At 43.2% G+C, this 13,978-nt stretch overlaps 1 protein-coding gene across 2 annotated transcripts in view; it reads right to left on the bottom strand.

Moving 5' to 3' along the window:
* Window positions 1-13,978, bottom strand: part of gli3 (GLI family zinc finger 3) — a 99,388-nt gene that overhangs the window by 17,057 nt on the left and 68,353 nt on the right. For both annotated transcript variants that reach the window (XM_010788377.1, XM_010788385.1), the window contains exons 5-6: window positions 6,504-6,709; window positions 3,186-3,347 (exon numbers count right to left, since the gene is read on the bottom strand). In XM_010788377.1, the coding sequence (XP_010786679.1) occupies window positions 3,186-3,347; window positions 6,504-6,709 (368 nt within the window). The remainder of the gene's footprint in view (window positions 1-3,185; window positions 3,348-6,503; window positions 6,710-13,978) is intronic.

Genomic DNA, 13,978 nt, shown 5'->3' with positions numbered 1-13,978 from the left:
GGGATGTCGTGCTTTGTGCATGAACTGACACAATGACTTTGTGACTCAAGACTTGGAAATAAAACATTTTGAGTTATTTTATAAAAGGCAAACAAAACCAGCTTACGCAGCCCCTATAACCCCCCTCCATATGTACGTCCCCCACAATCCATCCATCTCCCAAACGTAAATGCTCCATCTCTGGTTTGACACATCCAACGATTACAGAGTGCTCCATTCACATGGTAATCAGAGTGTGTGGATGTGAATGTGTGTGTGTGCGAGCGTGCCTCTGTGGTGGCGGCGGTGCTGTTCTGGCATACATAGGCCTGAGTTTCGACTACCGCATGAAGCTGTATGGAGAGCACGCCTCCTTTACATTGTCATTGTATGGAAAATCTCTTTTTATGTCTTAGTGAAGGGGGTGTTGTAGAGGAGGCATATGTGTACACATGAAAATCCCTGAAAAAATGTTAGTCATGTGACGCTCCACGACATGTCTGATTTTACACAGTTTAATTCAGCATGAACAAAATAGATAGTCCTGCAAAAATATCATTTTGACTAAACTTGACATTTTTTAAACAAGCCAACTAAAGTGAATTATCCTTATTTCCTACAAGTGAGAGAGCCGAAAAAGCAGGTCCACCATCCCACCACTGCAAAGCCTCATGGGAGTGGTGTTTATTAATGCACAGCCCAAATGATAAATCGGCCAACCGGGGAGACGGAGAGGGGAGCGTCCCGGCTCGTAGCAGGACTGTCCCTCTAATTTCCTCGTGATTTATGGACGGGATGGCTGGTTACGGGCTGCGTCATTAATTCTTGTGGCCAGGGAGGGTTCAGACACGCCGGACTGACAGCGTTGGAAATAAAAGCTGGCTCCAAAACTGGGGTTGAGCCCTCGCCGACACACTTTGGGGCCACCTGAGAGGGACACTATCACAGGGGAGGGCTGAAGTGAAGGGTGGGTTTAAGACCGGACGGAATTTCTTTATGCGGAAAATTTACTATAGGAGGGGAACAATCATTCCTGTGAAATCAATATGACAGTAATCCTATTTATTTACTTAAAGCTAATTTCAAATATAAAGAGTATGTGTCACTTTTTCTTTATGGAAGTACATTTTGCTAAACAGATACAATTAGTCTTGGCAGCCTTTTATTACCGCTCCAGGAGTGTAATCAACAATTAAGTGGTTTGTTTGTATCAAACAAAACATTCAGTGTTTAAAATGTTACTAAGAATGAACCTATTCATGAAAAAAACAGTGGATAAATAGCAAGGAAATTAAAATGAACTAATGAAAACCAGGAATAAAGACTTTGGTATTGTGATCTATGCGAGCTATGGCACTAATTAGGCAGCAGGAACAGAGACAATAGCCCATTAAAGCACAAATAGGCAGGACAGGCCCATTGTTTCATTAGCACCACTCTCTCTGACGGTAATTACACTGATGTGAAATAGACTAAAATAGCCGCAGTAACGTGGTAGCCCAGATTATCAGCGAAAGCCTCTTGATAGACTCTTTTCTTTGTATGTTTTTTTTTCTGAAATCCAACAAAGCTTTAAAGTGTTAATTTTTCCTCCGTTGGAACACACATTGTTGAAACATGATGAGTTATTACCAGCAATGATCACAGGCGTTTTTTTAAGTGAGGAGCATCGCATCTCCACTTAAATTTGGCCCTAATTGTTTTGTTTCAGTCTATTAATCTTAAAAAGTGACACAGAAGAAAGGATTTCTCCAGTGATGAATGGCGGGACATTCCAATTCCCACTTAATAGCAATTAATTTTCTGATACCCGCACAAGTTTGTCTAGTTTTAATTAGTTTGTTCTGAGGAATGGGGGAACTTCACCCCGGATTTCCATGAAAGCGGCGTCTGCCTGACTAAATACATTCTCATCAAAGGGAGAGGGGTGAGGCTGCCTGACCTTTCTAAGATTCAGTGTGCGTTTAATTTCCTATTTACACTTTAAAATAACTCATTAGCATAAGTCCTCTGCACACAGTCCTGAGCCCAGCACATTAAGACAATGGCTCATTTAAATCATGTCAAAGTCAAGTTGCAGGTCCCTCCTCGATGTGGTTGAGCTGTAGCTTGATCTATAAATACCACAAAGAAGGTGTATCTTAAAGGTGCATTTCAGAAGTTGAATTCCCACTGGGGCCCCCCTTACTATAATGTGCTGTTATGAACTAAATAATTAAAGGTGTTATCTCAGGAGACGTGTCTTTTTACCCGGGCCAAATCTGGTTCAACCATTTTTTAGATGTCTCAGTTAGCTCAAGCTGCTGTTTAAACATTATTTAAATAAACCCCTTATAATGTGTACATACATTCCAGTGATTAAGATAGTGTTACATTTAGTGTTGTTTAAAACCACAACACCCAGAAATTGATTTGCATATTATTGCTTTATGGAATAAAGAATGAAACAATTACAGATAGCTGCCTGTTACACACACCTCTGTGTGTTCTCTCTCCTCTCCCCTTTGCTCCTTTTTGCACAGGTGTTCCTGATCTGTCCTGATTTGCACTCACCCCATTTCCTCAGGTGCTCCTCATCTGCCTTGATTACAAAGTAATGAGGAAGGCTGGGGGGGAAGTAGGATTTACTTAACAGTGGTCCTGGATCAGCTCAGCCTGATAAATGGACATTAAAGGTCTCCTATTATACTGTTTTACTTCAATATATTGTAGGTCTCAGATATATATACAAGTGTTTGGCTCGAAATACCAAACAGATCATGCATTGTAGCATCCCATAAACCCCTCTGTTTCAGCCCTGTTTCAAAAGTGCTGATTCTCTGTCAGTGACTTTAGATGAAAATAAGGAGCCACTCCCCACGCCCCTCTGAGAGATATTTGGTTAAAAATAACACAATGGTGCTCTAGGAGGAGATTCAGGTGATAAGGTGTGGGGGGGGGGGGTTGCCTTGGTTGGTTATTGGTTAATGGTTACACTCGTTTTTGACATCATAAAGTGGCCGAAATCTGATCAGCTCATTTTCAGACAGGTTTTCATATAAATGGATCAGGACAAAAAGTGAGCAAATGTTTTTTCCTGAAACTTTCAGAGTCTCTTTACACAGAGGGGACACTTGTTTATGTATAGAATTCATGAACAAGTGGATTTTGCATAATAGGTGACCTTTAACTTTTCTACTAGCCATGAACAATGATTGCTGACTTACTTTCCACTGCCTGCAGGTACTCCATGTGCAGGGCGCTGGCGCTGGTGACGCCCGCTGTGGACGCCACTGAGGGGAGCAGGTCGGTGGCGTAAGGACTGCGGTGGCCGGCGAGCAGGGCCATCTGGTGGTAGTACTCTGCTGTGGTCATACCTGTGTGAGGGGCTGGGGAGGAGAACAATCGGGTCAGAGAGGAGGAAAACAAGGTAGGAGACAAAGGTATGTGAAGAAAATATGGAGGAAAATGAATGAGGCAGTGATAAAAACACGACAAGGAGAGCACCTGCACCGCATTACAAACCTGCGTTCATTTACATGAGATGATAATCAGCTCAGCAAAACAGTAATGAGTACATTAGCAAACAGCATCAAGTTAAGCAAAACAGCTGCACAGGGAGCATCACCTGAAGTAGAGAGCCTCACTAGGGATCAGTGGATGCTTGCTCAGAGATTACAGTGAGTGTGCATTAGTGTTTGATTGATGCAGAGCACAGCATATCCGATCGTCTCACAATACAATTCTTAAACAGCCTTCTTCTTTCTGTTCCTTGATCACTTGGAGAGGGATTGTGTGTGTGTGTGTGTGTGTGTGTGTGTGTGTGTGTGTGTGTGTGTGTGTGTGTGTGTGTGTGTGTGTGTGTGTGTGCTGTGTTGTGTGTGTGTGTGTGTTGTAATGTGTGTGTGTCGTGTGATGATAGTGTGTCGGTGTAAGGAGATATGGAGAGCTGACACATCTTTTGCCAGCGATGGTAGCTAGTGTGTGTTTCACATCAGGGCATGCAGGCGTGCAGATGGCGGGCCTGTGTCCTTAAAACATCTATAGAGAAAAACAAAAGGCCTACACTAAATCTGCGCCGCAACGTAATCTGCATGCAAAAGATGCAGGCAAGACGATTCTGCCTCACTTCCTCATCTTCTCCGTCAAATGCCTCTCTTATTTTCCAAGTCAAGTCCTAGTTATAGAGTTCTGTAAGTCCATTGAACCGTAGCACTAATAAAATATAACATTGTCATGGTGGTGGCTTCCTAAACAACATATATGAAAATACTCTAAGACAAGACGAGAAGGAAAAGACTAACACTGTGGTTTTGGATGCAAATATAGAATCAGTTCAGACCCCACAGGAGTCTCAGCTCTTCAATTTCCCCCAACTTCAAGAACATAAAGAGAAATAAATTAAAGAAAACGGCATGCATGAGGAGATTATCTACTTAAGAGCTGGACCTGTATGCCGGGCAATATCATCCGATGATTGGATTGACAATGGATTGTAGAAAGAAATCTAAAATTAATTCGATCTGAAGGTATTATGTCTTCAGTGGAAGGGAGTACTATTTAATTGCTCTGCATGTTCCGCCTTAGCATACTTGCTTTTGGCATTCAACCATAACTATGGCCCATTTCAGTATCCAACTGTATGCACAGAGAAAAGGGCTTGCAGAATTTCGTAACATCAGACAATGTTGGCATCCGAGATCGATCCTGGCGGGCAAAAAATCAGTGGGGGGGAGGGGGTGGGGGCAGGCTGTCGGTGTGGCACTCAGACAGAGAAGGTCCTCCTGCAGCATTACAATAGGATCAGGGGCAATACCTCTGAACCCCATCCCTCACATAGAAAAGAGGGAAGTATTGTGTGAAGGAGGAGCAGAATAAAAAGAAAGCAAATGTGTGGCAGCAAAAGGGTGGCACTAAATCCCACCCACTTTAAATCTCCATTAGACTCTGTTAATTAATTCATCATTATTCAAATGTTCATTTTTACGGGGTAAAAAATGCATAGTGAAGAAGCAGGCTCTCGTAAGCGTGGTGATATACTAACAACACAAAAGCTGATGGGTTAATTAATCAGCGGGTTGATTAAAGGAGTAATTAGGTGCCTCATTCACAATTCACAGCGGAAAGAGGATCATGGTAGGTTGGAGAAACAATTTTTGATTGAAGCTAAGACTGGTTACATTATATTGCGGTAATGGAAGATTGGAGGTTAGAGAGTTTGAGCTTAAGTCTATATTTCCTGATTGTTAGAGTGCAGGAGAGGGGATGAGTGAGACTCTTGGTGTTCACTTAGAGACAGCCTTTAAACAGACCTGGGTGAGAGGAAGTCGAGTGTGCTGGTGTAGAGGAAGTGCCCCGCTATCTGCCGTTTCAGAAATACGCTTTAACACAAGGTGGGGAGCTAAAGTGGGGCTCTGCTGCTGAAGTGTGGAAGGGTTGATGGCTATAGACATGAGGGCCACAATCAGGCCATTTCAAGACCTCTAAGGTGAATGTAGATGTTTGGCAAAAAATCTCTCAAATACGAATAGTTTTTATTGTGGTTTCTTACATAATCCAAGATTCATATTTTTTCATTCTTGATTATTTCGTATTTGTCTGTTTTTGCAACTAACCACTAAATTATTCATTCTTGAATATGCTCTAAGAAATCAGAAAATGCCGCTCAGAGTTCAATTTGATGTCTTAATATCATTAGTTTTTGTCTCACCAGCATTCCATTATTTTAAAGAAGAAAAAATACAATAAAAATAAGCAAATGCTTAAATTAGCAAAGCTGGAAATATGTGGGATTTCTTAAAATATTTTACAAACATAATTTAACCAGTTCCTCTTATTTAAGCCCTACTAAATACTACATTCATAGCATTTAGATTGCTAACAGCAAGTTGCTAGCACACAATTAATTGAGTTTAAGTTTTTCCCTTTTTAACAGTTTTAAAATCTTATTTTCTATCAGTTTTTTTTTTTTATAAAGCGGTTGTCTGCTTTAATTGAAGTTCCCAGTCCAAATCCCTCTTGAGATCTCAGGAAACAAGTGCTCCCTGTAGGACATCATAACACAACGCCCCCCAACCCTGAGCTTGAATCCCCCCCTCCCTCGGTGTGAACGTTGTAACTGTACGTGACCCTGCTGCTCACTGATGCATCCTCCAGAGGTTTTCTGACATGACTCACAGATCAAAAGGATTAGCCTCCCTTCAACCTGCACCCCCACCCACAAGGATGGAGCCACCCTCATATGAGTTCCAGCCACCTCCTCCCTCACTCAGATAACATTGCACCAACCCCTGGGTCTTAATAGAGATGGATCTAGTTGCCTCTCACCAGACCTCTTCTGATCTCAAACAGGAATTAAACTGATACAGAGAATCGAGATTCCCACTAAAAGCAATCAAACGGCACCAATCAATTTCAACAATCATTTTTAAAGGTCTACTGAGGCTTCGATGCGTATTTCTGCTGTGCTGAGGTTGTGTGCAGTTGTGCATGTGAGTGCATATGCATCAAGCTTTGTGCGTCGGTGTGTGTTTCACTTTATTCACCATCTGCAGGGCTGAGGCCCCGGGTGGCTGACAGGACGGAGATGGAAGGGCTGCTGTGGAGCGAGCGGATGTAGTCCATGTATGGGTTGATGTAGGGGTGCGGAGGGTGAAAGGGCGACTCCGCCCCCACGGAGGGGTTCCGCTGGGGCGAGATCCGGATGAGGGAGATGTCAGAGAAAGCCGGACTGCCCGCCATCCCAGGAGGCCTGCGGAGACACAAGGGAAAGAAAATATATTTAAAGAACATGGATACATAACATGCATCCAGCTCAAAATACAACTTACAGCAGTAAATGTGTGTGATTGCTGTGAACAATCATTCTGACTGCAGTTCAAGGGAAATTTCATTGAAACTTATTAAGTCACCACATGTGGAATAATAAGATATTTTGATTTGATTAGGTTCTAATGTTGCCAACATTGTATAAAATTAACATCAATAATCCAGTCGACTCCACAATTTCAACATCATGCTCATTTTATTAGTCTCAGACAATGTAGATTGTATTGCCGTGGGTGGACTGGCAGTGGCGAGGCCAGACAAATGGACTGTGACACTATCTCTCTCCCTCCATCTGCGAGGCAGAGAGGAGAGCGCTACATTCCAACTGCTCCCTACGCAGACATTTCCTCAGATCAAAGGCAGCTTTCACCACTGTGTCTTAATCAGAGGGAAACGTTAGACCGAGCTCACCGCTGGCCAGCGCCAGACAAGCAACGCTACACCACTTTATTCAGATGGCTTCAAACTTGGCTTTGAGCAGAAACCGTGTACAGAATTGCACATGACGGATACAATGTTGAACAAAATCCATCAGCACGTCTCACACAAGATGCACAATCTAACTTCTTTAAATAGAAAATATGATCAGGCTATTCTGTTTCTAATCAAAAACCTTTACTGTGAAATGTCTCTATGGTATGAGATGTGAAATAAAGTTGAGAACAATCAAGAAAACTTCATAGGAGCCAAGTTTGAGATGAACTAATTTGTCTCCCTTCTTATAATTGGCTAGGAGGGCAAGGAAACTTCATAATGATGGCCTTCGCCACAAAGGCCTTCCCCTGAGGATGTGGAGAAATCCAGATATCAGCCAGACATTAACAGGCTAAGAGATTAGACTGAATTAGCCCCTCCACTTCTCTGTGGCTCCCCAGTGGACCGGTCTACTGTGACAAAAGACCCCAGGAGAAGGAGAGGATGAGCGAAGGAGGGAGGCCGAGAAAAAGTGGGGGTTTAAGAAGGAGGTGAGGAGGGATGGAAAAGGGTGGGAAAAGACGGGAGAAAAAGTGAGAGACCTGGCCCAGAGTTTGTCTCGCTGTGACCTTGAGCGAGGCCAGGGGAGTGGAACAGCCCAATTACGACCTCCGCCCCGTCCCCTGATCCCATACAGGCCCCTCCGGCCCTTTACTCCGCAGCCCCCCTAATGAAGGAGCTCAGGCCAGGGCAAATAATGAGTACTGAGGAGCGGAAACAACACACACACACACACACACACACACACACACACACACACACACACACACACACACACACACACACACACACACACACACACACACACACACACACACACACACACAAACTGGAGGACAGACAGATGTGTGCACAGGCATCCATTCACACGTAAAGACTTTGTCGCTGGGAATCTTTCTGTAATGAGCCCCAAGGTGCTGTGGGACGATTTTTTTTACAAGTGTGTGTGACAACATGTCTCAGTGAGGCTGAACACAGGTGAACGTGGAAAAAGACTCTCACTCTCACAAGGGGAAGTCTCAGTGAAAGCCTCATTGTTAAAGTGTGCAAAGGTGAGTGATCGTATCTGACAATGCAAAACAATGGCCATCGAAAAAAAATGTTAACCTCCATTTCTTTTCTGCACGTCTCCTGTCAAGAAGATTCATGAGGAATTGTTCTACTTCCTCCATACCTAGCGAGTCATGCTGAGGGCAACGGTGCACCTCAAAACAGGTGTGTGAGTGTGTTTATGATAAGCAAGTTATGTGCCCACACGCCAGCATTACATGCCTCATGTATACAGTTCAACAACACAGCTGCAGTGACGCTCACTTTGATGCGGTTGACCATGCATCTCAAACACACATGTACACACTCAGCAGTTGAGGAAAATCACACACAGAAAGTCTTTGTCATTGATTTCAGAAACAACCAAATTCTGCACTTGACACTTTTAAATACAAGTCAGTAGAATACATTTAAAATCCTTAAAATAACAGATGTACAGGGGTTCATTTAATGGCGAAATATATGGGAAAAACATTTCTGTGTCGCTGAAATGGCTGCATATTACATTTCAGACTTTTGCAATGTAGGAATAAGTCCCCAGAAGGGAAGGTAGAAAGGATTCATTACTTTTTTTTCTCTCCTGGCCCAACACACCCCTGTATGAGGAAATCCAGACACCCACTCTGGCTGCAATGACACTGATTAACCCTGTCATACATTGGCTGCATCTCCCTACACTAACCCTGGCTAAATGCCTCTACTTGGCTTGTTTTTCCAATTAACTTAGCAAATAAGAACAGAGCCCTACTGGAAGGTCATTGGGAAAAAAACAAGGTGATCAGAAAACAAAAGGAAAGAGAGCACACGTGTTGGTTGGAGGGAAGACGGTGGCACAGAGGAAGAGGGATATTTCAGCCTGTTGAAAGGTGAAAAGCAAAAGCAAAAGTGTGGAAAGAGCACAAACAGTAGTAGGGTGGAGGAGAAGGAGGGAGTGTGTGAAGATATGGACTACGAATTGGGAAGTAAAGGCAGACAGAAAAGACTTAGGAGAAAGGGGGAGATGGAGAAGGAGGAGAGAAAAAGAGGTCTCCAGGGGGGCAGAGCCAGGTGTGAGGGGATTTGAGGAGGACAGCAGAGAGATGGATGGGTTGGAGGAGCGCGGCGGGCCTCTGTTCTTGTGAGAGGAAAAGCAATAGAGTGTCCGATCCTCGGCGTTCAGCTGCTCTCTGCAGGGCCGTGATCGTCTTAGCATCTGCCAGTATGCATTAATCAACATGACGAAAGGAAGTAATCTGACAACGTTCAGTGTGTGTGCAGGAATGTTCCCTCTGTGTGTGTGCTGAGTAGGTGTGCGCGCCAAAGAAGTGGCGTCTTAGTTACACCTGATTTAAGATTTACATCAAAGCTGTACCGCGGGCTTCTCTGCCTTACCAGAAGAAAAAAATGTTCCTTCACTCCTCAACTTCCCTTGGTAGGTTTATAATTCCTATAAACCCTAAAAAAAGAAGACATCCTGCAAACAGGGCACAGGGAAAGACTGAGCTCCTGACATATGGAAGCCATTTCCTTTCACGTGGCCTCGCTTAAAACCAGCCAGTGCCTCTTTAAGACATCGCATGTTTACACAGGGCGGTCTGTGGATTTTAAACTGTCGTCTTTTTTCACCGGATGAATACACACTTGCCAAGTGTAAATATGCCCCCAAATGATTTTGAGGTTTTGTGGAGGGGTGTGTGTTCATGTAAACATGCCTTGAATCTTTGTTTGGAACAAGGTTATATCAACACTAATAATTATTTTGGTAAAAGCTGCAGTAGAAAGACACAGTTGCGGTGAAGGTTGATGACTTCACTGAGCACAGAAGGTATCATTGTGGTGCAGCAGTTAGACCTGGTGGTATATTGACACAGCAGTCTGCTAAAAACAGGAACCGGCTTTGCAAAATACTTTTAGCTCATGAAATAAAATCTAACATTTCTTGATGTGTGCTTCACAGAAGGGTACAGGAAATTAGTGGGTCTAAATCCAATTATGAATGGTCATACACCATAATCATTTCATTCACAGCTGTAGGAGAGGTCTAAATAGGAAAAACATGAGAGCTAAAAACTCACAAAACTAACCATGTCTTGAGGAATAGCTAGAGAAATAGCTGAGAAGGATAACATAAATACTTCCATCTTTATCTTGGAATTGTCAAAAGAAAGAAATTGGACATTAGGTCTTAATGTTTAGGAAAACACTACAATTACTTTGACTTGATACAAAAAAATAAATTAACAACCAGGTATATCGTGAAAATAATGAGCATGTAGCCTAATATTAGCTAATTTAGCCAAAAATAATATCTTGTAAACAAAAATGCAGATGGCTGCATTGGCAGGGGTACGTTTTTGATTAGATTATTTGAGGGGGTTCACTGATCTGGAAGGTTAACATGGCAGAAGTTATTTAATATGTCATTATGTTGTAAACTGTAGAAATGTAGCATTGGTTGGTTGTTTGTTTTCTCTGTTTTACAAAAAAGTCTATGTCTTCCATGGATGGGAACCTCCATTCTATATATTTATTGGAGGTAACACCATCACAATTGTGTACACCATAAATCCTCAAAAATATATGAAAACTAAAGGAAGAGGAAGTCCAAAACCACAGCCTATGAAGACCCATCTGTCTTCACATGTTACACCGCTAGCCACAAGAGGCTAAGCGAGGTGGGAACTGGGGTTTTGGAGGGAACTGGGATCAGTCAGGTGTCAGGTCCTCTCCTGACCCAGGCTGACAGCATCACAGAACAATCCCCCCGCCAACCTCAGCTCAATCTCACCACCTCATAGAAACCTGTGCCCCTTCCCCTCCAACCCACCCAGCCACAGAACAAGGCTGCCACCACACTGAAAGCCTAAACCAGAGAGGAGGAAGAGAGGGGCTCCTGACAGCGGAAACAGAAGCACTTTAAAGCTCCAAACCCTTTCACTGAGATCAAAGGGCCACAGGAACAGAGCCAGCTGAGACCCAAGAAGAGAGGAAAGGGAGCTGAGACAAGGGGAGAGAGAAGACAGACGGACTGAGACACAAACACAAGAAGGTGGATATATATTCTAGGGTCCTAATATTCCAATAGGAAAGTCTTCATTAAGTTCTGCCAGTGAACCGTATTCCAATGACTTCATTTTTCCACATTAGTATATGACAATTACAGCAGCCGTTAAAAGTCATTTTAAATTCAGATCCAACATCTGCACGATTTGGCAAATAAGAAATGAACATGTTGCCACAAAAGGTGGATACATTTAGTCTGTCACCCAATACAGGAGTTGGCATTGACATATTTTTCTGTTTCTATGATCAAATAGGCTTGTGAATTTGGTTTCAATGCTATGAGCACAATCTTGCTCCGAGGTTGGCTTACTCTCTTCTACTAAAGATTCATCAGCATATGTGGTGGAACTGATACATTGCCCTTATCGTGGCCACTTTTAGGACCTATCTTCTATGTGGCTATCGCATAGTCAAGCTTGACGGTTGGATTTATGGTTGACACAAGGGGTTACCATCAGTCCAGCCCCAGATACCTTCAGCTAAATATTTGATTTAGAGTGATGGATTTTTAGCCTTTGATAGCTCCACGGTAAGACTAGATGGATGTGTTGGATATTTAAATATATTCCATCATAACTGCGTCTACAGTCTTTCATTCACTCACAAGCTACAGTGGAAGGTTGGGGCTTGGTTTATTACTGATTATAGACTATTCTAGATCCTGACCCGCCAGATGGTTTGTTACACAATGTGAGAAGATGTCATTGGAAACAGTGATCGTGGTGAGCATAGGGTTTTTAGTAGGATGACTTTGCTGGATGTTGTGTTCACTATCAACCATCTTGAGCAACATTAACTTGTAGGAGAAATTACATATAGCCAATGCTGACCAAAGTTCCTGCGGTTGCCATATTAGCATAGCTACATCGGCTACGTGCTTAGAATCCGTAGCTAAGTCGTAACCCCTTTACATATAACTATTATCTATAAATGAAGCTTTAGTAATGTTTAATTAGCTAAAGGGTGGGAATAAGGATTTATTGTCTTGGCATTTCACTGTCTGCATCAACTTTGTGTAATTTACAAAAACATAAATGATGGAGTTATAAGATTTAAAGCTTTCTACGTCTTGGGGAAACCATCATAGCACATGACGGAACAGAAGTTGCAGAGATTTCATCTGTCAATCACTGGCTGCATATTTGCTTTTTTTTATAATTCCAGGAACTGAATTTGTATATTTAAGGAACTTGTAGTTTGTTGCCCATCTGATCTGAGTTTCCTGCTCTCTGATTTTCTGTTTTCACCATGCAGGGCAGAGCAGACCGCAGACATGCTCTGGCTCGGCATGGCACGGTGAGGTTGCCAGGCGTTTGGGGTAACTATGCCCCCCCCGTAGCTGCCAGGGCTCCGTGTGACCCCCTGACATCAAAGGCCTGGGTGGGTTCAGGGAGGTTGGGATGGCTTTCTATTCATGGTCACATCAAGCAGGATTCCCTCTCGGTGGGTTACTTCTGGAGGCGTGCCAGACATTCCCATGCACTGCAGAGTCAGTTCTCACATATACACTCGCTGTCCAGTTGAATAACCATGAGTCTCCTTCAGTTTCTCCTCCTCCCCCTGTGTCTTTGACTCATACTCACATTGTGTACATATAAGCACACAGTACATCCCCGCAGGCACGTATCACTTCCACGCTGCCAGAGTGATAACATGTGTTTATCACAGGAGCCATTGAGTGTGACAAGCTCAAGTCATAACAAACGGGCCCAGGTGTCCAACAATCAGGTTATAACTGCCGCCTGAGTCACGAACCTGCTGAAGGTGCGTCACACATGAAAACACTTCTTCTTTTAGATCAAGGCTCCTTGGCAGTGCTTGCACTTCAACAAAGTCTTAGGATTATGCCTTATCAAAAACAACAGATCTTTTCACTGCCTTTGCGCTGTTTCTAAATCACAGCCAAACACACTCGCCGTTATGTAAAGTGTATGTTTGGCTTGGCCACGCAGCAGGAGTTTTCTTTTCTTCTTCTCAGGCTGGTTTGAAAACCATTTTTCCACACTGCAATTAAATGTAATTTTCAGCCATCAAGATAAGAATGTCTACCAAAACGAATCAACAGAGTGCATAGCGAGGGAATGAAAACATGAAAGTAAAATTACACAAAATGAGGCTGCCTTTTTTCCTGTAATTTCAAGGAGGCTGGAATCAGGGAAGAAACGTGAGACCCAAAAAAACCATGTTCTTGTTCCTTTTGTTCCTTCTCCATTTCTTGATTTTGCCCTTTTTCAAACAGGGCGATAGTTTTGCATGGACCATTTTACCTTGAACTTTTTACTCGATTGCGTCTTTTTTGAAAGCGTGCACCGGTTGAATTACCGCTGCTCTCAGTCAGTGTTTTGAGTTCTTTTGGCATGCCCCGGGCTAGAGAGAAGACAGGACTGGACTCCTGGGTGTTGAAGTGTTAAACTTGTAAAAACAGGGAGGAAGCATATCTATCTTTCCTTTTCCTCTCAAGTAATGTCTCGATGGCCCCGATGCCTTTACACAAAAACTCAGCTGACGCCTGCAGCTAAAGAGGGTTCAGGTTCCACACCCCACCGCCTCCGTTACCCGACAAGTCTAGGTAATGAGCGTGTGCGTCTGCATGCCTACAGCCTATCTCAGGTGAGAATGAGTGTGG

The sequence above is a fragment of the Notothenia coriiceps genome, unplaced genomic scaffold (assembly GCF_000735185.1).
Source record: "Notothenia coriiceps isolate Sejong01 unplaced genomic scaffold, NC01 NC01_scaffold00001364, whole genome shotgun sequence".
Taxonomy (NCBI): Eukaryota; Metazoa; Chordata; class Actinopteri; order Perciformes; family Nototheniidae; genus Notothenia; species Notothenia coriiceps.
Note: the sequence above shows the minus strand (reverse complement) of the source record. Positions and strands in the feature narration are given on the sequence as shown.